Source organism: Telmatherina bonti (assembly GCF_933228915.1).
Source record: "Telmatherina bonti genome assembly, chromosome: 8".
Lineage (NCBI taxonomy): Eukaryota > Metazoa > Chordata > Actinopteri > Atheriniformes > Telmatherinidae > Telmatherina > Telmatherina bonti.
In genome coordinates, this window is record NC_136626.1 from 21,146,583 (window position 1) to 21,173,250 (window position 26,668).

The window sequence follows — 26,668 nt, forward strand, 5'->3', positions numbered from 1 at the left end:
TCTGAAGGTCTGTCAAAGAAAAAAAAATAACCTGTAACTTTTTAAGATACAGACGGGAGCTCCTCTGGGTTGGGTATGGCTAAAACCACTGGTGCCAGTCTCCGTGTGGACATTGCAGACATTGCTGTGGTTGTTGCCTACTTTATCATCGTCATGGTGATTGGAATCTGGGTAAGAAGTGGAACAACTTATCCACACACACAACAATCATATTCACACAGTCTCAGACATATTTTCACATTTTTTTAAGGGACCTAACATTGCTGAGAAATTGTTCGCAACTTTAATTAATTAAACGATACAATATTTTATACAGAAATAAATATTATACACATTTCCCATACATTACTCTATAATTTAATCTGACTCATAACGCTATTCTTTACACAGTGAAAAGTGATTCATTTTGGTTTTGATATATTTTCAACATCTTCTCTCTCATTATTAAGGTTATTTGCTGTTATGATAAGAAGATAAATGTAATTTTAGATTTTTTTTTCTTACAGTTTTCCTAACTTTTCCGTGGCTTGATGATAAAGACAAAAAGATTTAGTGTATTTAAAGTTTTTCCTCATACGTATGGCAAGTACAATCCCCAACTACATCTAGAAGTTTTCATGTAAATCCTTTAATGATTAAAAGTTTTGTTAAAGGCAAAAGCTTTTTCCATATATCTATTATTATTATCTCTAATTATTTCTGTGTGTATATTCTTCCTTGATTGAAAACATTACAGGAAGCATGTTCAACCCAGAGGGATGAACATGCATCCTATTGGCAGTCATGAACTTCCTTAACAAATGTACATTGTTTTCATTGGTAAATTACTGTTAACACAACAATGAAAAAACATGTAATTTATTATTTAGTTCATATTTGTCAGTATTAATCAGCTGCTGTAAAGTTTAAACTGACAGTTACTTAAATGACCTCGCTCGGTTTTTTCACACTAGGTAAGTTTTTGTGTACTTTTTTTCACAGTGTCACCAGCAGGTGGTATTGTTGGTGTTAGTATCAACCATGAAGCTCATTAAAAGAGGCAGAAGCAAAGTTGTGGAGAAGTAGAAATCTGGTTTGGTTATAGCAAAAATCAATTTTTTTTTAAATCCCATTAAGGTAAACGTCAAAATAGAAGGAATGTGTTCCCGCAACAATTTCGCCTTTTGAGCACCATCTACTAAAACTCACAGAGAAGGCAAGAAGGACAGGGAATTAATCAGATATTTGTTTTTGTGTCAAATATGTGGCATGTTCAAGGTTGTTGGCAAGTCAGGTAAAATGAATAGTAAGCCCAAGCCTCTCACTCTTCCCTATATATTTCAGTTTATGGGTTAATGAAACAAGACACATGACAAGTTAGCTCAATTTGGGGGTGAATCCATAGATGCTCAATGTATGTCCTATGTGCATGTGTTGAAAGGGATCACTGCTGAGACTTTGCTGCCTTTGGAACTTAAAGAACATCTTAAACAGGGATTTTTGGTACTTTAAATGTAAAGGTTACCTTATTTAAACTTTTCTCTTCCATAGTCTTCAATGCGAGCCAATCGAACCACCGTGGGGGGGTACTTCTTAGCAGGGCGTTCAATGACATGGTGGCCTGTAAGTACAACACTTTACTGTAGATGCATTTTTCATTTTAAAGAAAAAAAAGTTACCATTTATGAACTCTTACCAAACTTGAGCAGTGCTTTGAGTGTGTTTGGTAAGTGAATATAACGGTCAGACAGTAATCAGAAATATTTAATCATGATGCTTCTTTCTCAAATACACATACACACACCTTTGTTGGCCTTGATGAAGATATAGTCACATTCTATGAGTACGAACATATTGTGCTGTAGAATTAGAAAAGACAAGATCAAGATTTTCACGTTAGCTGAATAATAAGATAGCAGCATGTTCAATCTATCTCCTCTGAAGTGTCAGTTTTGGATTGAAAATTTTTCAGTAAGGCAGTTGCCCAAAATTTTGGGAGTGATTCAAAGTTTTATCTGTACTTAGTTTTGTTCAAGATCAGAGTCATTTGGAAATGTAAAGCAAGCATTTCAAACTCACTGTGTATATTATTATCATGTATTAAATATTGCAAATGTACAGAGAAGGAGATATTCTTCATGTGAATAACACTCATTTCCTAAAATTAGCTACCTAAGTATGTTCCAGCAAGCATCCTTGTTCTCAAACATGGTTTATATTTATGACAGATGTCTCTTATAGCAGGGATCCCCAATCCCAGTCCTCGAGGACCGGTGTCCTGCAGGTTTTCCCAGCATCCCAGCTGCACCACACATGATTCAAATCAATGTGTATTTAGCAGACGTATGCTGAGCTTGTCTGAGTCTGAGTCAGGCGTGTCCCAGCAGAAACACTTGGAAAACCTGCAGGACACCGGTCCATGAGGACCAGGGTTGGGGATCCCCGTCTTGTAGGACCCAGTAAGTCTTTCTTCGACACTCCATATCTTTACTGAAGTAACATTTCTGAACTATAATTTGATGCTTTATAATTGTGTCAAGTATAAAACACTGCTTTTGTTTTTGTTTGTTTTATGAATTTACTTATAGATCGGGGCCTCTTTGATGTCCAGTAATGTTGGAAGCGGTTTGTTTATTGGTCTGGCAGGAACAGGAGCAGCTGGAGGTATTGCTGTTGGGGGATTTGAGTGGAATGTAAGAAGCACCATTTGTATAGTATATGTGCAAGAAAAACAGGCAACAAGTTGATAATAAGAAAAACTGTCCAAGCAAAAAAATTTAAATTTGGGTACATTCAACATACGTTTAACATATGATTGTTAATGGTTCACGCACACATACACACACAACACGCGCTAAGAGCAAGTGAGATATCAACCCATTGATCTACACCACTGGGATCTACAGCAGGGACATCAGAATGTCCCCTTGTAGACTTTCCAGGAGATGCAACTCCACTTTTCAAAGCTCCACTTTTCACATTTATCAGAATATTATCAAATAAAATATAGAAAAGCAGATAAGTGATCATTAAATAGCTGGAATTGTGTTGTCTGGATCAGTTTTGAAGGATCCTCTTACAACAACCCAAGAACTGCAGAAAAATGTTCGCGCAAAATGTAGGAGATTATAGAGGAGAAGTCTGAATGGAGGCAATCTCAAGCTTAAGTTCAGGATCTCTGCATGGCAAAACTAAATCTGAGAAGATGAGCTGAGTTTTTAATTGAAGCACAACATATTTGTATGCAAGCAGGAACTTTTTGGGTGTGTAAGTAGAGTTTTATACTATACTTGAGTGTGAAAATGAGGAAGCCTGTTCTTTAATGGAACAAATATTTCATCTTTGTTAAAAGCAGTACAAAGAGGTCAGCAGGACGGGAAAACACACAGGAGGTAAAGAAAAAGTGGAAGTGGAGACAAAAAATATAAAAAAAGAGGCTACAGCTAGACCTTCACACTGATGAAGAAACCAGGGTTGTAGGTGGAAGCTGATAAACAAATGTGATGCTCAAAATTTATAGCAGTTTTTTGTAATATTTAAAAAGATCCCAGCAATAGACAGATACATCCTGGCTTGCTTTTCGCCTGCCAATCACTGTAATAGGCTCCAGTTTCTCTGTGACCCTGAATTGGGCAAAGTGGTAAAGTAAACGAATGAACAAATAAACAAATGAACGAATAAACAAACAAACAAACAAACAAGACACAACAAATTAAGTCTGACCTGTTCATTGCTGTGCTGCATACCATTACATTTTTAGTTTTTAAACCAGCGATTTATAGCTTGGATGTATTCTTGGACTAATATTTATTTTAAGCGCGCTTGACTGAATTTAGCGCCATAATGTAAAAGGAGGCAGACACAATAATATGTTGTCATGTATGTTTGTTTAGGCAGCATGGGTTCTGGTGGCTCTGGGCTGGATTTTTATCCCTGTTTATATTGCTGCTGGTGTGGTAACCATGCCCGAATATCTGGCCAAACGGTTTGGAGGCCGCAGGATCCGCTTATACATGTCTGTCCTGTCACTTATACTCTACATCTTCACAAAGATATCAGTAAGCTGCATACGATTCTTTCAATACTCATTTGGCAAGTCTTCCGTCTGAAGCGATACACAAATAAATCACTTTACAGCATGCATAAATGTGTGTGTCGGTTTGTTTTGCAGACAGATATCTTTTCAGGTGCATTGTTCATCCAGGTGTCATTTGGTTGGAATCTCTATCTGTCTACAGGCATCCTGCTCTTGGTTACAGCTGCTTACACTGTGGCGGGTATACACACACGCAAACACACACTAACAAACACACACAGAGACACATGCCAAGGGACACAGTTTACTGCTTCATAATTTAGTTTTGCATCAGTGGTGTGTTACCACACGGAAACTGGACTCGAATTACACAGGCTTTTTGAGGAACCTTATTTTCATAAATGCATCCCAACTCTGCAACTCTCATGCACGCACATATATATCAGTGCACGGTAGTGTGATCAAAAACATAGCTACTGTCAAAAACATTCTGCTACCCCTGTATGCTGCTAATACAATCAGGAACAGTTTGTACAAGGATAATAAGTTTGTTTAACAAACGCAAAACGCAGCAAATTAAGTTGTCGCTGTTTGTGTAGCTCACTGCACAGAACAAACAAACAATGTGTTATGAACAGTGTTAAAATAAATGTAAACGATTACCTGCGTTGTCCAGAAAATTTAATCAATTTAATTGAATAGATGAATAAACACACAAAAAGATAAATAATGTTTTTTTTCTTTTTTAAAACAAGGAAACTAAAACTAAAGGAAACCTAAAATTGGTCTATTCTTCCGTAATTGAAACCATGCATGATTGTTACCAGGCACTTGTAGATATTGAGGAGTTTCAATGAATGCCTGCTGTAGTTAAAAAAAAAAAAAAAAAAAGCCTGTAGCACTACATGTGAAGATCTGTGTCCAACTGGACTCCAACAGTCCACTAGGACCTTTCTATGATGTCCTCTACTGTTTGATATTGTGCTTGTGTTGTTCTCACTCTCATATGTAAGTCGCTTTGGATAGAAGCGGAGATCAGAATAGAATAGAATAGTTCCAAAATACTCCACAATTTGCAAACAATTCACCAAAAACGGATTGTAAACCAAGTCTCTTTCAGGATTTTATTGATATTACTCACTTTACTTTCTCTGTAACAGGTATGTCTGAATGAAGCCAGGAGAACACTAAATAACAATATTTTCATTTGCAAATGACTTGTCTAAAAATGGCTGTCATATAAATCTATGTGCACATAGGTGGCTTGGCAGCCGTCATCTACACTGATGCACTGCAGACTGTGATCATGGTTGGAGGTGCCTTTTCATTAATGTTTATAGGTATGGTGCTTTCCCTCTCTCTTTTTGCCACCTTCTCTGCCACTCTCTTTCTCTCTCTGTTACACACACACACAGTATGTACTTTGCTGTACTATGCAAAAGCACAGTATGTACTTTGCTGTACTATGCAAAAGTCATAAGCTGCTATTATTTCTGAAGATTACCAGGAAAAAATGGTTCTTTACTTTCTAGTTTTCCATTACATTCAATAGCAGGGGACTTTTTAGTCTCAAGTTGGATGTTTTTACAGTTTGAGAGTAAGGTCTGGAGTGAAAATAAATGATAAAACATTCCAGACTCGAAAGTCTGGTGAACTACTGTTCAATACCACTTTAAAAGATTGTGACAAAATCTGTCTGCTTTGAAGACAAATTTGAAGAAAGGGAGGCTCTAACTTGTTCAACATTTTACATAGTGCTGCATGGACATGTGCATTTTATATGTTTAAATCAATGAGAATGTTATTTGACTAAAATCAACAAGCACGTACTTATATCCAAACCTACTTAGAGGTGATTGGACAACATAATTTCTGTAAGACTTCATGTAAAATATTATCTATCATTAAAATAGATTGAGTTATAATACATATCTTTTCTGTGTGTATTTTAATATTTTTCAGCATTTACCAAGGTTGGCTGGTATGAGGGCCTTGTGGATCGTTACATGTCAAGCGTTCCCTCTGTGATAGTTGCTAACACTACGTGCCACTTTCCCCGGGAGGATGCTTTTCACATGTTCAGAGATCCTGTGACAGGAGATTTACCCTGGCCAGGTCTAGTGTTTGGACTTACTGTACTGGCTACATGGTGCTGGTGCACAGATCAGGTAACGTTATCAAGATTATTCAAGCATGGTTGTCCATCGAGTTTTTGGACCTGGTGTAGGTTTGGGTGGAATGCAAACTACATGACTAATAACACTTTTATTATGTTATCCTGCAATATACTAAATGATGATGTACAAAAGGTGTAAAATGCAAGAAAACAGAACATCAACAAGAATTTGCAAAACAGAAGGAACACATAATCTTTAAAAAGTACATATTTTATCTGATATTGTACTGCTTGGCATCCTGAGCTAAAACTTTTTGTGACATCTTGGAAACAAAACAGTCTGACTTGACTCTCCTCGGTGACCCTACCAGCGTTATCATTCATAGTGTAAGCTGCAGATCAAACCATGGAATTAAAGTGATGGCATTTTTCCTAACATTCGACACAACAATGGATGAAGATCATCAAACATACACATTTCCACCTCCAAGCCTTCAATCCCCCTCTTTTGTCTGTCATAACGATTTACTGAGCAGCTCACCAGTCTGTGTAACTTGTCATTCGGTCAGATGTAAATAGTGAATGAAAAGGTTTGGTTGTTGTTCATTATGTTGCGAGTGCATGTAAAATGCTGGCTTATTTTTTCATTTAAGCATTAATCTTTTAACATAATAATTGCAACATAAAATACACTAAACATTAAACATGGCCAAGCATATCATACTAAGGATCGATCATGAAAGGAGCGGTGTGATAATTATGTGGATGTGTGTCTGTATGTATAGGTTATAGTCCAGAGGTCTCTGTCAGCCAAATCTTTGTCTCATGCCAAAGCAGGCAGTGTTTTGGGAGCCTACCTCAAAGTGCTGCCCATGTTCTTCATTGTGATGCCTGGCATGATAAGCAGAGCACTGTTCCCAGGTAAGCCTGGTTACTCCTCTCTATAGGACTGTCTTTTAAAATGTGTCCTCACATTTAATCATTTTAATTAAAACAGACTTTAATTCACTAGAATTGAAATATAGACTCAGATTTTTTCAATTTTTCTTCATCTAATAACAACTGATAATTTAAGGGAACCATATCATGCAATCCACGACACGACAATGTAGGCTAAGAAATGTACTTGGATTAATTTTTGTTTGTGTTTGTAAAGTTATCAAATTATCAGCAGTTTGAGTAAATGTGGGTGCAAAAAAAGGTTTATAGGCAGTTTCAAATGTTTGTATCAGGAAAATGAGACAGATGACAAGCATCATCTGAACAAATGAAGTTATGTTTTAATCTGCATGTTGTTTGTCAGAATATGTAATTGATCCTGAAGTAATTGTCGCTTCAATAACTTTGTTTTTCCCCACTCTTCTCTGTGCTTATCTTGTTTGTAGATGAAGTTGGTTGTGTGAATCCATCGCTGTGTGAGATTATATGTGGAGCCTCAGTTGGCTGCTCTAATATTGCATACCCTAAACTAGTGGTGGAACTTATGCCTGTAGGTATGTCAAATACAAACACATCCATTTTAAAGTTAAAAAAAAAAACCCAACAAGCAACAAACAATCAAGTTGATAGTCCTAGTATAGTTCACGCTGAAGCAACACTCTGCATGGCAAGGATCAAGTTCTGTAACTTGTAGAAAAACAGAAAAAATATGCCATTTTTAAATAGAAAAACCTTGCAGGAGAGGTTGCCACTCCTTTGTAGAATGAGCAGTGCAGTGAGACACTCAAGCTTTGCTGTATGCCTTGGCTCTTCACATCATGTCCTCCAGGACCACCGTCCTGCAGGTTTCCTTACTTCAACTCACCTGACTCAAACTAAGGGTTCATTATGAAGAGCTTATCATCAAGCTGTGGATCCATTTATTTAAATTAGGTGTGTTGGACCAGGAAATAACAGATTTGTAGAGCCCTGCAAGCCAAAGCATCAAGCCCTTTTCTTGAATGGGAGCCTCCAAAGTGGTTGACACTTCTTTGAAACAACACCAAATGGCTATCTCTGTAAAGTCAACACTCCCAAAGCTGCAATATAAATTGAGGTAATATATATTCAAATAAGTAAAGATTTGATTTAAGAAAGGTGAAATTCTTATTCAACATAGCATTTTGAGACTTGGATTTTGTCGTTTTGAAAGTCATAACAAAGCCCTAAATCTAATCTAGATAAGCCGAAGGACAAATGATTGATGGTTTGCGCTGAGCTCATGTAAGGACATTTAGTTAAACTTGTCAATAAAACAACATCTTCTCTTTGGTGTTGGAGTATAAGTATTTTTTTTCCAGATGTAATGCTTTATTTATTAATAAAACAATCCCAATACACCTGAATCACAGAAATTTTTTCTTAACATTTTCCATGATGCAGTGACCTTTGAACTCTTCCTCACAGGTCTCCGTGGTCTAATGCTGGCTGTGATTTTAGCTGCTCTGATGTCATCTCTGACCTCCATTTTTAACAGCAGCTCCACCCTGTTCACTATGGATCTCTATCACAGAGCCAGGCCGAGAGCTTCCGAGAAGGAACTTATGATTGTTGGAAGGTATGGGAGAAAAGATCAACCAGTGCTTACTGGGAATGCAAATAATTAATTGTCCTACAAAAATACACAACCAATTAAAATCCTGAGCAAATACAGAAAAAAGGCAAACAAGAGTATGTGGTAATTTTCTGTCTCCTTAGATGCTTTTCCAAACCTGCAGTCTGCCCATAGTTCCTGTTGTCTTGTTTTCCAGGATTTTCATCCTTGTCTTGATGTGTATTAGTCTGTTGTGGATTCCAGTTATCCAGACAGCCAATAGTGGACAGCTGTTCGAATATATCCAATCTGTGACCAGTTTTCTAGCACCACCCATTACTGCTGTATTCCTTATGGCAATCTTCTGGCCTCGTGCCAATGAGAAGGTGAGATTCAGATGGACACGCACACACATGCGCCCCATACTCTGAGCTGTTATTTTGTGCATAAGGTCAAACTGAACATCTCCACCATCCATTTGTGTTGCATTTACCCCAAGTAAGTTATGTTTCTGTTCCAACTGAACTACCAAGAACTGGTCTGTGTCAGTAGATTTTTGTCTCCAAATAAGAAACCATTATTTGGTTTTGACTAAAACTGGAGAAAAAAACATTGGATGCACCGCTCTTAACGCTTTACCGTGATGCTTTAACTAAAGTTGTAGATGATCGTATGTTAGAACTTTTGGAAAAATAAGGCTTTTATTCTATTCTTCATTGATACAAAGCATATTATCATAAAATTTCCAGGCTAAGTTGCACTTCATTCGATTAAATGATCTCCAACTATGTTGCAATTCCTAGATTATGAGTTTGAGCAAGGCAGAGACAGCTGATGTAAAAGCTACTTTTCTTTGCTCTGATTTTTTTGTCCATGTATGTGTGTATTAGGGTGCATTCTGGGGTCTGATGACTGGCCTGTTGGTGGGAGTGATCCGCATGGTTTTGGAGTTCTCCCATACTCCTCCTTCCTGTGGTCAGACTGATCACAGACCCTCTGTCCTGAAAGATGTGCACTACCTTTACTTTGCCCTCATACTGATGGCCCTCACCTGCCTTGTAATTGCTGCTGTCAGCTTGGCAACTCCCCCTATACCTAAAGAACATGTAAGGACTAAACCATACATCTATCTTGCTCATATTAGCTTCAAAAGGAGAAGATAATCACTGGAGTACTTTTCCAGCAATGCAACTCAACTGAATTTGGAGGCTGCTACAGTATCTCCACCCTACAAAGTAATGCATAAGCAAAGAGGAAACTTCTTCTTCAGTTAGTGTTCAGAAATGCATCAATAATCTGAGCACAACACAAACTGCGAACACCACAAGTTTTCAGCATGCCAATCTATGCTGTTAAGATATCAGATTTGACAGCATCCTTTAATTATAGCTCCACGATTCAGTATGTGATGTTCTTAGAAACATACCATTACATGACATTAACCCTTTAATGTCCTGGTCTATCATTTTCTAAAAAAACATTTATTCTGTTTATTCTTGTCCAAAACAAAAGGAAAAAAAATGGAAAACATTTTTCTCTGGCCTTTTTGCAAGTGTGAAAGTTAAAGGGTTAATTGTGATCATTCATTTCCATTTTCAAAACAAATCAAATTTGGAAAATAGTTTGTCAAAATATTACAGAAAACACAAACAAAAAACAACAAGACAGATAAAAGTGCAGTTTGATAGGCAATCAGTGGACACAATTATGCTTTCTATTGCTTTACTGAAATTCTTTGGGAAATAGCACATTAAATAAATTGGACTGTATTCCCATCTTTGTTTAAATAATGTCTAAGATAATCTGTTGGAGAAGTCCCTATCAGTAGCAATAGCATGAAAGTCTTGAATGTGTAGAATAATAGAATTCAAACCTGTGCAGTGCCCTTGATCAGAAGATAACCATGGCACTTACTTCTTTTCCTGTTTCTTCCATCTCCCTTGTATAGCTGTACAGGCTGACCTGGTGGTCCAGATACAGTCTTGAACCACGGATTGATCTCACAGATTCCCAAATGCCGCCTGTGAACTCATTAGGTTCTTACACTGACAGTTTGTCACAGCCCAGGTGGAAGAGAGCTGTTTTGTGGCTTTGTGGTCTGAGTGGGATGACCACTCAATCTGCACCTCCAGTGGCTGAGAACAATAATATGAACTTTCTGGAGGAGAAGCCCATTTGGAGAAAAATCTGCAACGTAAACGCCCTGTTACTTCTGACTGTGAATGTGTTTCTTTGGGGATATTTTGCATAATGTAGATATTTCTTGAAAACTTTCAAAAGTTATTTTTATCTTTCGGCCAGAATATGACAGATAGAATAATTTTAAGTTATTTGGGAAAAAAATAGAAGTGGTAAAAAACATGATAATCAGATATCATTTAAGTACCTATTTAAATAAGTAATTATTTAAATATGATTTAGAAATGTATGATAAGAAATTATTTCTCAGTTAATGTGATCTATTTCTTTTTAGAAAACCAAATGGAAATTTAGCTTTTAAAAATTGCCAAGATGTTTTTAACTTATTCTTCACATTAATAATGTAAACCCTGTCAACTCTGTTCCTTTGATAAAAGTGAGACATTCTGTGTCACCTGTCTCCCCCCCAAAAAGTCTACTTTAATATTTTGAACATTTCATTTGTTCGAAAGGCACCATGAAGTTTACACGACCCATTAAAATGAACACATCTTTGCCAAACACCAAAAATGCTGTAGTCTTACCCCAATAGACTGAAGAGGAAGAAATTTTTTCATGACATTTAATAAATTAAGAACTTAAAGTGAAGACATAGGAAAGATTTTTATTAGTAAATTCTTTCTTAAAGTTTAAATGCTCTTGCACAAGTGCGCTTTATAGTGGGCCACTACAGTCAGCTAAAACTTCCACAAGGTCCTTTGTGGTGATATGGGGGTCTGATTAGCCTTTGTAACTATCCTGCAGGCAGTTTTTTGGGTATTTCCTCCACTAGCCTTAATGGCCTGAGATGTTAATAATTATGATCTCACCTTGTAAATGATATAGACAAACTAAAACTCTCCTCCTTTGTTTACTGAGTTTGCATAAAACAACAAATAATACGCTCATCTCTTTAGGTACGCTGAAGAGAAGTTCTCTCCCTGCACCTGGGATCAATTTAATAGATCCTTTATTGGTTATTTAATGGTTGACAAGAGACAAGCATTCAAACCCAGGGAAATTCTTACAATAATAATCACAAAACTCAAAGGTTTTTATTGAATTTTTTGTATAATAAGGAGACAATATACAAACTTTTCCCTCCAGAAAGTGAAGAAGAACAAATGTTCACAATGAAATAAAGGTGCAAAAGAAAAATAAGTAATGTTCAGTTTGGCATTATTTCATTGTTCAACAAATACAAGTTCATTTAAAAGTTTGAAACAGATGTTAATGATACTCCAAATAACGAAAAATATAGGTCTTATGGCTTCTTTCCTACCTTTTACACAAGCTCCACACTGCAGACATGATGTTTTTGGCTCTGACTATGAAGCTACATAAAAAATGAGTGTCTAATTAATAAAAAAAACAAGCAACTGAGTAAAAATGAAAGTAAAACAGTTTATTGACACATGAAAAACCTCAGATCTACTTCTACACTTACCACTCCCTCATGTCAGCTTTGTAAAAAAAAAAAGAAAAAGAAAAAATGCTAGATAAAAGTAGAGATTTCAGCCCTGACCCCTTAAACCTGATGAGACATTAGGAGTACATGAGAATATATGGTAGGTTATGGGGGGGTGGAGTGGGTGGAGTCCTGTCTAAGCCATTCCTGAATGATAGTTAAATGATAGGAACCAACCCTTACCGCTTTATAACCATATTGAGAACATTAAACTGACATTATACTACTTAATTATTTTTTATTCAGCCTCCAGACTCATGAATTCCAACAGTTTCTGTGGCTTAGTTTTAGCCACATTACCATAAATGTGTTCAATTTAGTTTTCAGCAAACAAATCTATCTATCTATCTATCTATCTATCTATCTATCTATCTATCTATCTATCTATCTATCTATCTATCTATCTATCTATCTATCTATCTATCTATCTATCTATCTATCTATCTATCTGTCTGTCTGTCTGTCTGTCTGTCTGTCTGTCTGTCTATCTATCTATCTATCTATCTATCTATCTATCTATCTATCTATCTATCTATCTATTTTCCTAAACGCTTGGTCCAGTTGAGGGTTGCACAGAGCCGGAGCTGAAGCCTATCTCAGCATTCATCTGGTGAGAAGCAGGGTACACCCTGGATCAATCCATCACAGGGTATCCAGTACTGATATTAAATAAAAGTACTTTCAGGGCACTTTAACAATACATCTTGATGGAATTATGACATAATTCTGTCCAACTAGACCAGACAGCATTCTTTCAGTTTTGACCAATTTTCTTTTTTTTAGTCTCAGCTAGTGATAAAGATTCTCACAGAATGATGTAACTAACTTCAGCCTTCACCTTTTAGCTGGCAATGGATTTGTGCTACATGGGGATTTTTTTAAAGCAGTGTCACATGTTTGCAGAGGCTAGTAGCTTTTGGTGAACTCCAAACAGACTTTTTTTTGCCTTCTTCCTCAAGCAAAGGCCATTTTTCACAGACAATATTGATGTAGACTTTGTGTCTTAAAGTGGTCTTATGGACAGACTCTAGTCATTATTGTGGAGTTCCTTCTAGAGTTCATCTAGTACAAGGTGATTTGTGGTCTTTAGTTAAAGCTGTAATAAAGACCCACCTTTTTCAGTGGTCTTCCTTTTCTCTGCAACTGTGTTGTGTCACCATATTTGATGGGTTTTTGGTACACTAAGGGGTTTTTGACAGTTTTGATAGCCCAACACCAAATCTGCACTTTTCCGTGACATATTGATCGGGCTCCTTGATTTTATTTATACTGCACACTCTACAAGAATGCAGACTTTTTGGCCTTTTGTAAAAGGTATAGGTGCAATGAGAATACAATATTCTTAGCTTTAACAGTAAACTATTTATGGATCTTCTGTACATAACTGGCCAAAGCAGATTTAATTTGGCTCATCACACAAAATTACAGAACATACTTATTAAAATAAAATGATAAATTGTGTTGAAAAGCAAAAACAAAACAAAACACTAGGGGTGCTGACAAATTTCTGATTTAAAAAAGACTGGAATTATAGTTAAGAAGTAATGTTGATAATAAAAAACAGGGGATGGGTGCTCTTTACTATTAATGGAAAATGTTCTTTTAAAACAAGTTGAAAAATGATACATCTTTAAACCAAAACACTCCATTAAGTTAAAAATGTCTATATTTAATGTGGTACAAAACCCCCCTTTGCACTTTTCACAATGTTTGGACCTTATTAACAAGCTTTTTATGATATACCAGCTTAAATAGAGAGATTTTATCTTAATGTTTCTTGGTTTAGATATTTTCTTATCTCTATTTTTTATTAAAGTTTTAACTACCTTGTGGTCTTTTTGAAAGTCTTGCTTCCATGCCTTTTGAGTATAACTAGTGTCACTTTGCTGTAATGAATAATTTTCTTGGAAGAAGTTCATGCTAACCTGCACGGCATGAGCTTTACTTATCCAAACAGACCAAATGTTAGCCTGTCTGCATTCCGAGCTCACTATAGCCACAGATGACATCCACACACCAGGTTGTCTTATAAGAAATTTCAAATCAGTTATTGATTTTAAACTTATTTGCACTATCTTCTCTAAATGAATTTTCCATATAACTATTCCCCCATGCTTAGCAAAAGCATGACAGGACAAACTAGTGTACACAGTCCCTTGGGCTGCCAAACCTATTACCCCCTGAGGGGGAGCAGCCCCCTTTACCAGGATACCATCTCTAAGCAAAATGCCTTGAGATGAACCTGCTTTAGACTCTTCTGCCTCACCTAGAACACTCTTATCCATGAGTAACATACAGTTACTATTGGGATTTGGTCCCATTATGTTCCAGCTTGCCATAGCGGCAGAGCCCTGCGCCAGAGTTGGGCTACTAGGTAGTAGCACAGTAGATCTGACTGGACTTGTGGGGCTAACAGGACTTTTGAGACCTTTAGAGGCTTCAGTGTCCTGGATAACTAGCCCTGAAAGAGAGCTTTGGGTTCCATTAATTACGAGTCCAGATGAACCCTGGGTACCATTGATAAGAAACAGGCCTGGAAAACTGGTTCCATGGGATCCACCCTCTACCAGAACTGTGCTCTGGAGATGTGGTGCAACTACATAGTGCTGGGGTTGCAGGACAGGGGTGGTGGTGTAATAAATCGGCTGTGGTTGTAATACAACTGTCTGAGCTGGATAAGTCAGTTTAGCAGAATCACTAATGTTAGTTGAACGACTAATATTGGTGAACCTGGACTGAGGAAGAGTCATGGGTGGTGAGGTCGGGCTTACTGTACTGACAGATGATGATGATGATGATGAATATATGTTAGAAGATGATACAACTTTCTCTGTCTTCACGTCAGTATGCTTTGTCTCAACAACTTGCTGAACCTTGGGCTTCAAAACTGTTTCAACAACATCAGTTGTAGCTTTGATAACCTCTGTTGGTTTGGGTATCTGGGGGGGTTTGATTTCCACTGGTGGTGAAGGCAAACAGACCTCAGCAAGAGTCCTGAATTTTAGCTGAAGGTCATTGAGGAAGTCCAGGTCATGGTCAAACTCCGGAAGGTAGGAGAGGTCCACTGAGCCAGCAGATGAGCCCTGGCCCTCATAATCATATACCAACAGACTATCTGCTGCTGGCAAAGCAAATGCTGCTTTCTGTTTGGGGCAAAGAAAGAGAAGTAAGAATAAAATGAAAATTTTCTTAACAGAATTCATTATGCGTATGTGCACAGTGTGCCTGCAAATATGTTACCTGTGAGTAGTAATCACTGAGGAAAGCATCCGGAAGAGCAATATTCTCATAAAGAGCGTTTGTTTGTTCAAGACTTTGCATGTGCCTGCTCACTGACATCATATCAATACCGTTGTATGACTCCCCTGAAAACCTGTAGGTGCCGTCAGTCACTGATTTTTGGTTGGTGTCCTGAAACATCTGCTGTGATTCATTAAAAAATTGGGTCTGATTGGTTTCTGTGATGGCTGAGGAAATGCTGTTAAAATGTGATCCTGCTGCAGTCTGCAGTTTATACTTGATACCCTGTATAATGGAAGGACTTAGGAGTAAAACATCCTGAGAGATGGATAGATAGATAGACAGATAGGTAGATAGAGAAAGAGAGAGAGAGAGAGAGAGGGAAAAAGAAAGAGAGAGAGAGAGAAAATATGCATTATGCATACAGTATTTTGCATGGTTTTGATTTATTAGAAAAGTTATTGTAAATAACTCACTGACATGTATACTACAGAATGTTGTTTTGTAAAACAGCAGTCTTGGTTGAATGATCTTGACTGAACTTGTTTAAACAGTGTAAAATTTGGCCAAGTGCTGGAAAAGCTTAATGACATGTTAAGAATATTCTGTATCTTAGTAGTGCAAGTTACAGACTTGAAGTGAAAGTTACTGATTCAGAGATGAAGATGTCATAAAACGAATGAATTATATACAAAGAAAAGCTTTAAAATGTGGAAATACCAGTACAATGTATTGTTAAAGCATAACTAACGTACACTAAATTGAAAATATAAAGGAGAGGTAAAATGTTCAAATAAAATAAAAAAAAAGTACAGTACCAGTCAAATTTGGACACACTTGTGTGTCTTCGACTGGTAGTGTTGAATAAAAAATGAATGCAACAAATAAGTTGAACCTGTTCTCAATTTGTGTTCGTCTTAATAGAACCAACAGCGTATAAAGTTCTGCACAGTGGTTCATTCATGATTACAATTTAATGTATTGTGCCAAAATAACAACCATGAACTGCTATTTTCTTTCCATAAGAGGAAAAAAAGCCAACCCACCTTATCTTCACCGATGCCTTCAGTGTGATAAGACATCAGATGTTCTTTGGCGTCAAACGGCAGATCAGTGAACTGGTCGGGGAAAATAGTGTTAGCTCCTCCACATTGGCAGACTAGCAGGAGAAGAGGGATGACTGCAAAGAGAAGGAAAGCATTCTCCTCAATCCAAAGTTTCTTTTGAATCCTAAAACACTACGGCAAGAGATGGTTTATGACTCATAAATAATCACTTAATTAATGTCAGGCTGACTGTACTGTTTTATATTATTATGATGAACTCACGCAGCAGTAAACACATAGCCGTTATGATTGGGCCAATGAGTGTCATTGACAAGTCAGACGATGTGGTCAGAAGTTTGGATGTCCTTAAGCTGCAGGACTCTGCTTCCTCACAGGTACATACATCCACAGTAAAAACCTCATGGGACGGGCAGGACAGACCCTGAGCATCAGAAACCTCCACATGCAGCTCATACGAGCCAGGCCACAGTTCTTCATGCGAATGAAGAGCAGCAGTAGTATCTGGAGACATCAAAACATAGATGTAAAACACACACTGTGTCAAAATTAGCTGCCTTTTTAGATGTCTTATGAGTTCAACAGTTATATTACTGATAAAATTACTATTAATTCGATTCACTTTTGTTTACAGCAAGCCTAAAAATTGCCAAGCCTCTCATATAACACTATTAAGTCCTCTTCATTGTGGTTTAATGCTTGTCAGTAGATAATCTTTGAACAAATAAAGCAGCTATTCATATTCATTTAAAAGGAATTAATTTAAAGGCTCAATAATCGTCATGCTCATATTTGACTAAAGGTATTCTGTGCTTTTCTATCATGGTTGAGCTCTCTGAGGTTTGTAAGTACCTTTTGAATTTGCACCAAATGCTGTTCAACCCATTAAAAAGCAGATATGTATCTGATAGTATCTTACTGAATGCTTTTAAATATGACAAACAAGGACTTAATAAAAAATCACTGGTTAGTATGTTCAAAGAGCAGCTTCCTGGTTCTGTTGATACAGAAATTAACTGAGATAAAAAGCTAACTTTGTCACCATCACTATATCAAGATAAAATGTTATCGTTATTTTGGGTCTTCATAATATTTACTTAATTGGAAATGCTGGTACCAATGACCCATCAGCCTCTAAATTGAGGAAAGTCAAAGAGTTTTATAACGTAAAAAGAAAAGTATTTCTCAAGTATATTTTCTGACCTCAAACTGATTTTTCTTACCGTTGATGAGCTCGACATCCCATTTGCCTCGTGTAGCATCAGGTAGGATTCTGAATGAGTATGGTTCTGCGTTGGGACTGGAATCTTCATCAAAGCCGGTGATATACACAGTTTTTTGATTGGAGCACTGACTGGTGTGCTTGGTGGTCAGAGTTGGACAGTGGTCATTGGAGTCAGTGACTTGAATGGCTATTGTTCCTGTGGCGGTCTTGAATGGCACGTCTGAGGGGATGACAGCTCAGTTAGGGCATTACAAACTTTAGTATTAACACATAAAAAAAAGATCTTGTTTTTACCACAGAGGTTTATTTTGTATTGAACTTTTGTTTCCTACTGAACAGATTTAATCACCTGCCATTCTTTAAAATTTGAAAAAAAAACCTTTTCAGGTATTATATTGAATCTTAGGTAATGATAAGTTCAAGTTTTTATTATTAATCTAAAAAGTGCAGTCTCACAATTTCATATAAAAATCACTTTCATATTGTCCCTAAGAAATGAAAAAAAAGTTATTTTAATAAGAACCTTAAAATGTTGAATAATATTTTATTCTTAATGCAAATGACTCAGCACCTCTCGAAGCTAAAATTATCACAGTAAAGAGTTGGCATTTTTTATTTATTTTTTTATTCCAAAACAGCTATTAACTGTATTATAATTATTCTAAAGTCTTGTTTTTCTCATACAGAGATTTGTTGAAACGGGAAAATAATATCAAATGTTTTGCCGCCGGGCATCAGCTCATCATAAGGGCTGATAAAGCTTGAATAACAGAGACGTTTGACAAGTTCTGTCATGATTTATGAGCTTCATGTCATAAAGTTTCTTTACAAAGTATTCTGCTGAATTCCTCATCCAACTCATAAGCTGACAGGTCATAACTCATCAGAGGAGAAGACACAGGCCGGCTCTCATGAGAATACTACACAGAAGAAGCAGAATTGCTCACAGTGTTATTTACCTTTCGTGATAGCCAGAATTTTAGCATAGTACACCCCGTTCTTTAGGAATGGTGACTCTCTGTCTGGCTGCTTGTTGAGTTTAATCTCCGCTGTTTCTTCATCAATAGTAAACCAGTTGTCTGGATCATAGGCCTTGGCATAACTGAAGGTATAAAAACAGTCAACACCATATCATTGTGTTTAGCTGATATAAAAAAAATATTTTAGTGCAAAAGCTACCCACCAGGCAAGAATCAAACTAAGAATAGAATTGATTTAAAAAAGCCAAGCTAGCAACAGGTCTCAGAAATTATTCATCCCATATGAGACATGATCTTTGTTTTTGATTTAGTTGAAAGATTTGGTTGCAATTATATTTTCACAATACAGTAAGGCGGTGTTTTCACAACAAGTGAATATTTAAACCATGTACCCACTTTCATCAAATGTTTGAAGGTTTTAATAAAACTCAGTTAAGCTGTTTTCTCCTACCATGTTTTCTCTGGGTCACATTGAAGCACAACCATTTCATTACATAAAGGGCTTAAATGTACATTTACATTTGGCTTAGTACATCTTTTTTAGGTGATATTTGTACTTGATGAAATGCTGCACATGCCCTGACAGGAAATTACTAAAAGCTCTCAATTACAAGTTTGATACAATGCAATAATGTCAGTTAAATGATTAACAATCACAAATTCTGCAATGAAACAGTTCTGATACAGTTAATGTCAGGAGCCTGCAATTGATATCAGATTGTATAATTTTTTATCATTTTCCATCTAAACTTAGCACTAAATAAGTGCACTGTGCCCTTGGTGGGATCATCTCTTGACACACTTAAGTAATCTTGTGATGGACACATTTAGAACTGATCCTGATATAAATGATTTATAGTGACAGAAACTTTTTATGCTTTCACTATACAGCTGTTGAATTCTCGGTTGAGCAAGCTATTGCATTAAAAGTCTACTTCTTTGATTGTTTGCCTGTTTAAAGGACTGAAGAAGTCATCAGCTGTCATGGGGTGTGCTAACTTTTTCCAAAGACTGTTTCTATAGGGATGGGGGACATAATTTATATTGTAAACCATATTGATGGTGTAACATATTATATGTTCACCAATTAATGACATTTCCATTGATCTCAGGTGTCCTTTAATTTTCACAAATGTTAGCAAGACCGTGTGTTAAGCCTAAAAGGTGAATGTGGTGAACATTACAAATGACAATATGTCAAACATCAAGAATTGCTAGTGCAATATACAATACTTGTACTATAACTTAACTAACCTGACATCATCAGCTGGTTTTCCTGTATCTGGATCAATTGCGTTGAACACAGCTACAATGCCATCTTTAGGCATTTCAGATGGGTCCTCAGAAACAGGAACATCCTTGGTATTGGGCACAAATGATGGACCCTCTGGCACATTGTTTACTGCTATCTTAATAGGATAGCTTTTTGGTTTTTTCTTTGGTTTTGGTTTTGGCTTTGGCTTAAGCTGTGGTCCTGGTCCTGGTTTAACGCCTGGCTGAAGTCCAGCACCCACTCCAGGCCCAGCACCAGGATTGAGCCCAATTCCAGGACCAAGCCCTCCTGCCGGTTTAAGCCCTCCTGCTGGTTTAAGGCCTGCATTCAACCCCAAATCAACATCTCCTTCCAGATCAGCATCCAGCCCTGCATCCAGCCCTGCATCCAGACCTAAATCTACTCCCAAGTCCACTCCCGCATCCACACCAGCATCCACACCAGCTCCAACACCAACCCCAAGACCACCACCTCCACCTCCACCTCCACCACCACCACCACCACCACCACCACCACCACCCTCCCCAACCTTCACATCCACATCCATAGCTATAGCTTCCCCCTCTACAAAAGGTGCCACATTCTCAATGAGCAGGCCAAGTTCAAGGTTCTGTAATTCTTCAAAGTCCACCGGCTGTTTGGTCCAGATGGGCGACAGAGGGAAATGAACAGAAATCATTAAAGTATAAGATTAAAACCTATGAGACTCAAGCAGCAGCAGCAACAGCAACAATAATTATCAAAAAGCTCAACAAAATAAATGTTTGTTATCATATGTTCATGTGAAATGATTACCTTGATCAGCTTTAAGATGCCCTCATTGGTATTTTTGTCTGTCTCAATGGAAAACAGATTATCTTCATTTCCTTTGGCAATTGTAAAGACTGTAAGCCAGTTGTCCGTGTGTGTAAGGTCTTTGTCCAGAGCTTTAATTTTCATTACGATTACATCAGCAACATTTTCATCCACTGAGCCAGAATACTGCAAAAATAAAACAGAAACATCTATGTCTGACATTATCCCAAATCATGCAGAATATAATTTACCTCCATCTCCATATCTGTTTTCATGTGTGATGTGAATTATGAACTTAAAAGAAACTAATTTAATTGTGAAGAATGATTTTACATGAATTATTCTGAGGCTGCAGGGTGGTGTGCTGGCCAGCCGTGTCTTTTTCCAAAAAAGGCTTGAATTGGTTATGTCATTTGGAATTTGCTTTGTCTTCCCATACATGTGTCCGTTTTTTCAGGTTCCTCAGCTTCCTCTGACAGTGCAAAAACGTGTGTCAGGTTAACAGGTGAACTGAACTGGACTGTGTTTTTCACATGGTTGTACCGTTCTATGGACTGTCTCTCACCTGTGTCTGTCAATCCCAAGAAAAAACCCTACAGAGATTTATTCGTTTTATTCTATTAATGTACTTTGGCCTACTGCTACTCCCCCCTACTGTTCTTGCACACCTCTGCATCTTTTGTACTACTTTTCATTTTTGCACTCCACCTTACTACCCCACCCTCCTACCCTAATATTACCACTGTGCTTACAGTTAGTATAGTTAGTTAACTACACCGACCTGTCACATTTCCTGTTGTTGTTGTGCGCTGTTGCATTGTTGTCCATTTCAAGACTTGAACTTTTTTCTTGTGCACCCTGCATAGTGTGTGTGGTAGTCTGTGAATTGTGTGTTTGTTTTTTGTGTGAATGTGTGTGTGTTGCATATTGATCCTGTTTCATTTCACTGTTCCCTGTATATATAGTTGACATGACAATAAAGTTTGACATTGTGTATTTAATCAGGGACTATTTTTTACTTTTTTTTATTTTGGTATGACAATCCACCAACATCAACTTCTACTGAATTTATTTACTAAGTAGGACTGTGTGGATAAATACAAAAATTATTGGTTAAACATCTTACCTCAGATTTTTCCAGTGTGGGGATGTTGTCATTGATGTCCAGAACCTTGATCTCTACAGTTCCTGTCCCTGCTTGTCCCCCTGGTGCCCCTCCCATATCAGTTCCCCTTACAACCAGTTTGTAGCTCTCATGTGTCTGTTAGGACACCAGTAGATAAAAAGGCATCAAAACACATCCTCATTCCAATTCTTGTGAGAAAATATGAAAAGATTAAATGTCAATCAAATTCAACTGTCATTTTCTCAGTGTGAAAATGTGGCTGAAAGCAGGGGTAAAAAAAAAAATGTGGCTAGTCTTTAAAAATTTCACCCCATAAATAATTAGTCAGCTTTTTATATTTTTTTTAATGAGACCACTTCAAACTTTGTAGAAGACTGTTCCCCATGAAACTGAATAACTGGGTGAATTAAAAATTGTATTCATTTGTATACCATTATAAATCTTTCCATCTAATTTTGTAGTAAAGGGCTGAAGCATGTGTGCATGATGTCATAGTGAGTGTGCAGAAGCCATTACCTCTCTGTCCAGTGTAGGCTCTTTAACGTATAGTTTCCCAGTCTTTGAATCAATCCTGAACATGTGACCTGTGCCTGCTGGCACCTGACTGATGATGGAGTAGGAGATTTCTGCATTAATCGTGCCATTCTCATCATCATCTTTAGCCTCAATCTGCATAACATAGGTTCCTGCAACACAAAAAGATAAGATCTCAGTAGAGGGGGGGGGGGGGGGGGGGGGGGGGGGGGGGAATGATTTCAAATTGTGCAAATGGAAAAAAATGGAAAAGAAGAAAAGGAGAGTTGCATTAATGTCTGTTCTTTGCAATATTCTGGGTTTAAAACAACTCAGTTCACACTGAACAAAGAACAACACAAGGAAGTTGTTACATTGGTGAGACGTGGATTTTAAAATTAAATATGTAATATAAAGGAAATATATATAAAGAAAAAATGCTGTCTTTTTAATTGTATGTTTATGTGCGTGCCCACAAAAGTGTTAATCTTTCCACCTTCTTCCAACTAAAGGTTGCTGATGTTTCTTTTAAGTCTCTCTGCAGGTATGTTTGATAACGGTTGTGTATGTGCGTTTTTTTTTTAAATTAATTTTTTTCCTATCTAATGTAATTTTTCTTTCTCAGTTTCTTTTGCATAATTATTACTCCACTTTATATATTTTGTTGTAGTGTAATACTGTAGTAGTTTATATTGTTTTTGCGAATACTGTGTTTTTAGCAGCTTAGACACACTTTTCTTTTCTCTCTTTTTCTTTTCTCTTTCCTTTAATTTTCTTTTCTTTTTTTCTCTTTTTCATTTCCCCTGTCAGGTCCAGCACTGCCATATTACAACCAAAGAAGATTTCAATAAAAATAATTATAAAAGTATTCAGAATATCAAGGGCAGCCGTATTCATGACATGTCTCCTGTGACAGAGCAAATCTGTCTGGCAAAAGTATGGCACACAGATTGCTGTACTGTATGCTGTGACGTTGGACAGGACAGGTTTAAAAAAAAAAAAAAAATTGTAAGTTTATGAAAGGGCATCAATTGCAGCAGGTGGTAGTTCTCTCAGTGTTTTGTGTGTGTTTTGTTTATGTTTGAATACAGTTTTGGCCACAGCTACTAAGGCTTACCAGTGATTCATTATCAGATCCGTTTCCCAGCACTGACTAACTGGGACATATCTTATCCAGTATCATTATCTAGTCCTGATGTCATTGAAGAAAAATAAGATATTGGACTGAAGTCATCAATGTACATCACACGCCATGTGCAGATCCAGAGACTGTAATCTGATGTTGTGAGTGATCATTAAAGGTCTGCGTTATAATAAAAGCGTAGGCTTATGGTCAACATATTGCTTGCTGAATCATGATGCCCAGATGGTCAGTCCACTTCTGACATGAAGCAACAAGGACTGCCACTGGTACTATTGAAAGATTAAGATATAGCTATTACAAAAGTTAAGCCAAGTATGTTTAGCCCCAGCTGTCTGATTTAATATCTATTTTTAAAAGTAAATATCAATAAAGTGCTATAAAGGTAAAGCTGCTTGTGTTATTCCTGGTTTTAGCCCGAAAAGCCTCCGATTATTTGCTCTAAAACAGATCGAGGTTCAGAAAATATTGTCTGACTTTTTACCAAACCACACAAGGAACTGCAAAGGAGCAATTGCATTTTGTGATGAAAAAGTGTGTGAGCTAAAAGTGTAGACTTCAGTGTATAACTGTCCATGCACAGTGGTCAGTGAGTAGGGCTGCAAACTAAGAATTGAAGGAACACTTTCCACAGCAGAGACACATTCTGGGAGGGGTGTAACCAGCTAAAGGCCCAGTTATTTAACAAAGTGTGTCAGGAAAGGAAGAACAATCTGATTAAGTCAAAGGTTCTGTTAAAGGACTCTCTAGGAGAGCTGGTGTTAGATAATTATTCAGTTTAATCTCTTATTTATAAGGTCTCAACATGTTACTCAGCAGACAAAATTCCAGATTTACTTTAGAGTTGATCCTGCATGCTTATTTGACAGAGATCATCCTTTCTCATAGCTGCTGATTGATGTGTTATGTTTTGTCTGTCAACATCAGCTTACAAATAAATGTGAGCTTATGTTACTCTGTTGATTTGGGTGTTTGAATTGCAGCAATTCAAATGTAAATATTTTCACAATGTTTCATGTTAATAAAGCACCTTCTTATAAATATTCTATTTTTATTTACCTTTATGTTTCGTGATATCAAGTGATTAAGATTTTACAACAACAAAGTTGTGATACAATATGTGACTAAACTAAGTTTGGTAAAACACAAGAAAACAAACAACAATAACAAAAGCCACAAATCTCATTACCTTTTGATGCAATTATACTAAACATTTTTTGGCTTGCAGAAACTATGGCATATTTTCTTTACCTGAGTCTAAAAGAGGTCTGACTCTAAACTGAGTTTAAACTTACCTTTTTTGCTTGACTCTGTGACGTTCCCACTGTGCATTTCAAAGTAAGGGGAGTTGTCATTCTCATCCAGGACAGTGATTGTCAGTGGAATTGCTTCCTCTGCTGTGGATCCATTTTTGTATTTAGCTAGGCCTATTAGCTGCAAGATTACATGAGGACACAGAATATGGTTAGATCACAAATCACACCAACTGACATTTTAAAGAAAATAACAAAGAAAAAAGCTCTATTTTAAAAATGGCTTACAGTGAAGGAGGGATGTGTTTCCCGGTCTAGCTTGCCTGTGAGTCGTACAAATCCAGTGTTATGATCTACCACAAAAAGGTTGTAGGGTGGTCTGTCAGCACCTGGTCCTGTGAGGTAATACTCTACCTTTTGTTCTTTGTCCTTATCAGAGCGAATCTGTTTAAAAAAATGGTGTTTGACAAAATATTCTTTGTCATTATTTTGTTCCCCCACTTTCTCATAAATGAGGTTTTACATTTCTAACAATAAAAAAACAAAATGTTGTTATAACAATAATTATTAATCCACAATAACAAATTTGATTGTATGATGATTTTAAGGCAAAAGCCATAGTTATTTGCTACCGTGGCCCTTGTTTGATGTAATTCTATATGTCCTTTTTGTTTATTGCCCTTATATTTACACCTAAACGGAGCTGTTTTCACAACATATTCATAAATACAACACAAATATAACTGCTTCATTATTTTTGTCATTATTTTTTTTCTTGTTCTCAAGTTTTCTGTCATGACTTATGTGGAGTTATTGGTACAGTAGTTTCTTTTCATGCTGATTTTAAACTGTAATGCAATATGTACCGAGTACAGAGACTTATTTAGATCAGATGGATTTTTGTAGTTGAAAAAAGACACAACGTTCAAAACTAAATGTGGTTGGATGTGTGTGTCAATCTGGAGCCTGGGGACAAATTCTCCGTGTGACTAATTCAACTGACAACAATCTGTTTCGAGCTGAAACAGGTCTGTTCACTGTAGGTTAATGGGAGACCAGCCAGTTGGCTTTTCATAAAAAAAATTTTTTTAAATAAAGTTTTAAAGGTCACTTTTACACTTGGATGATTTTTTATGTAAGGTAAAAATATTTTTAAATCAAACCAAAAAACCTTGGCAATAAATTCCAAATGGCTGTAATCGGTGTTCTCCTTCAGCTTTGTCGGGGGTAGGATCCACTCTCTTTTCATTCTCCTCACATTTTTTGTCCTCTTCTTAGCAGCCTCAGCACTATTCATCTGAAACAATGAAGGACACCATTGTGAGAGGCAGTGGCTCAAGTACCAGAATGCACATCAAACCATGATTATCTGTGGCTCAGTTTTCAGTCCATCCACAAGTAGAACCTTTCAGTGGCCCATGATGGGCACCTTGTTGACTGGCTGCTATAGAAAAAACATTCAATGTCTGTTTGTTTATATTTATGAATGGAAATGAGCCCAAACTCATTTCTGTTGCCTTTTAATAGTATATTATTGGTTCGACTTTTCTTTTTTTTATTTAATACTAATGGATACAAAGCAACACAGGATATGAAAGTGGGGATAATGAAACTAACATTTTTATCTATGAGTCAGTACTCAGAAACAATAAGTAAAGTTTGCCTATACATTATTACTGTGTCTGATTATTAAATATTTTGTATTATTTTGTAAGAAATAGTACCCAGTAATCCAAAATTTTCTGAATGATTCATTTTCAAAATTCTAA

General features: G+C 36.8%; 2 protein-coding genes across 2 annotated transcripts; one reads left to right on the forward strand and one right to left on the reverse strand.

Annotated features, from left to right (window-relative positions):
• Nucleotides 1-102: 102 nt before the first annotated feature.
• Nucleotides 103-10,894, forward strand: slc5a9 (solute carrier family 5 member 9; the record flags this gene model as incomplete). The annotated part of the gene is made up of 13 exons (XM_079244848.1): nt 103-171; nt 1,531-1,602; nt 2,568-2,672; nt 3,873-4,037; nt 4,151-4,256; nt 5,275-5,355; nt 5,978-6,183; nt 6,917-7,052; nt 7,517-7,624; nt 8,517-8,667; nt 8,861-9,029; nt 9,534-9,749; nt 10,592-10,894. Exons 1-13 carry the CDS (start codon nt 154-156, stop codon nt 10,892-10,894), a joined length of 1,836 nt encoding a protein of 611 aa, XP_079100974.1. The 5' UTR covers nt 103-153.
• A 1,441-nt stretch (nt 10,895-12,335) lies between these two features.
• Nucleotides 12,336-26,148, reverse strand: LOC306759882 (desmoglein-2.1-like; the record flags this gene model as incomplete). The annotated part of the gene is made up of 14 exons (XM_079245628.1): nt 12,336-12,355; nt 14,430-15,432; nt 15,530-15,814; nt 16,576-16,709; nt 16,858-17,097; nt 17,817-18,038; nt 18,778-18,920; nt 20,053-20,705; nt 20,867-21,052; nt 21,993-22,127; nt 22,509-22,678; nt 24,942-25,080; nt 25,188-25,343; nt 26,071-26,148. 14 exons carry the CDS (start codon nt 26,146-26,148, stop codon nt 12,336-12,338), a joined length of 3,564 nt encoding a protein of 1,187 aa, XP_079101754.1.
• Between the last annotated feature and the right edge of the window lie 520 nt (nt 26,149-26,668).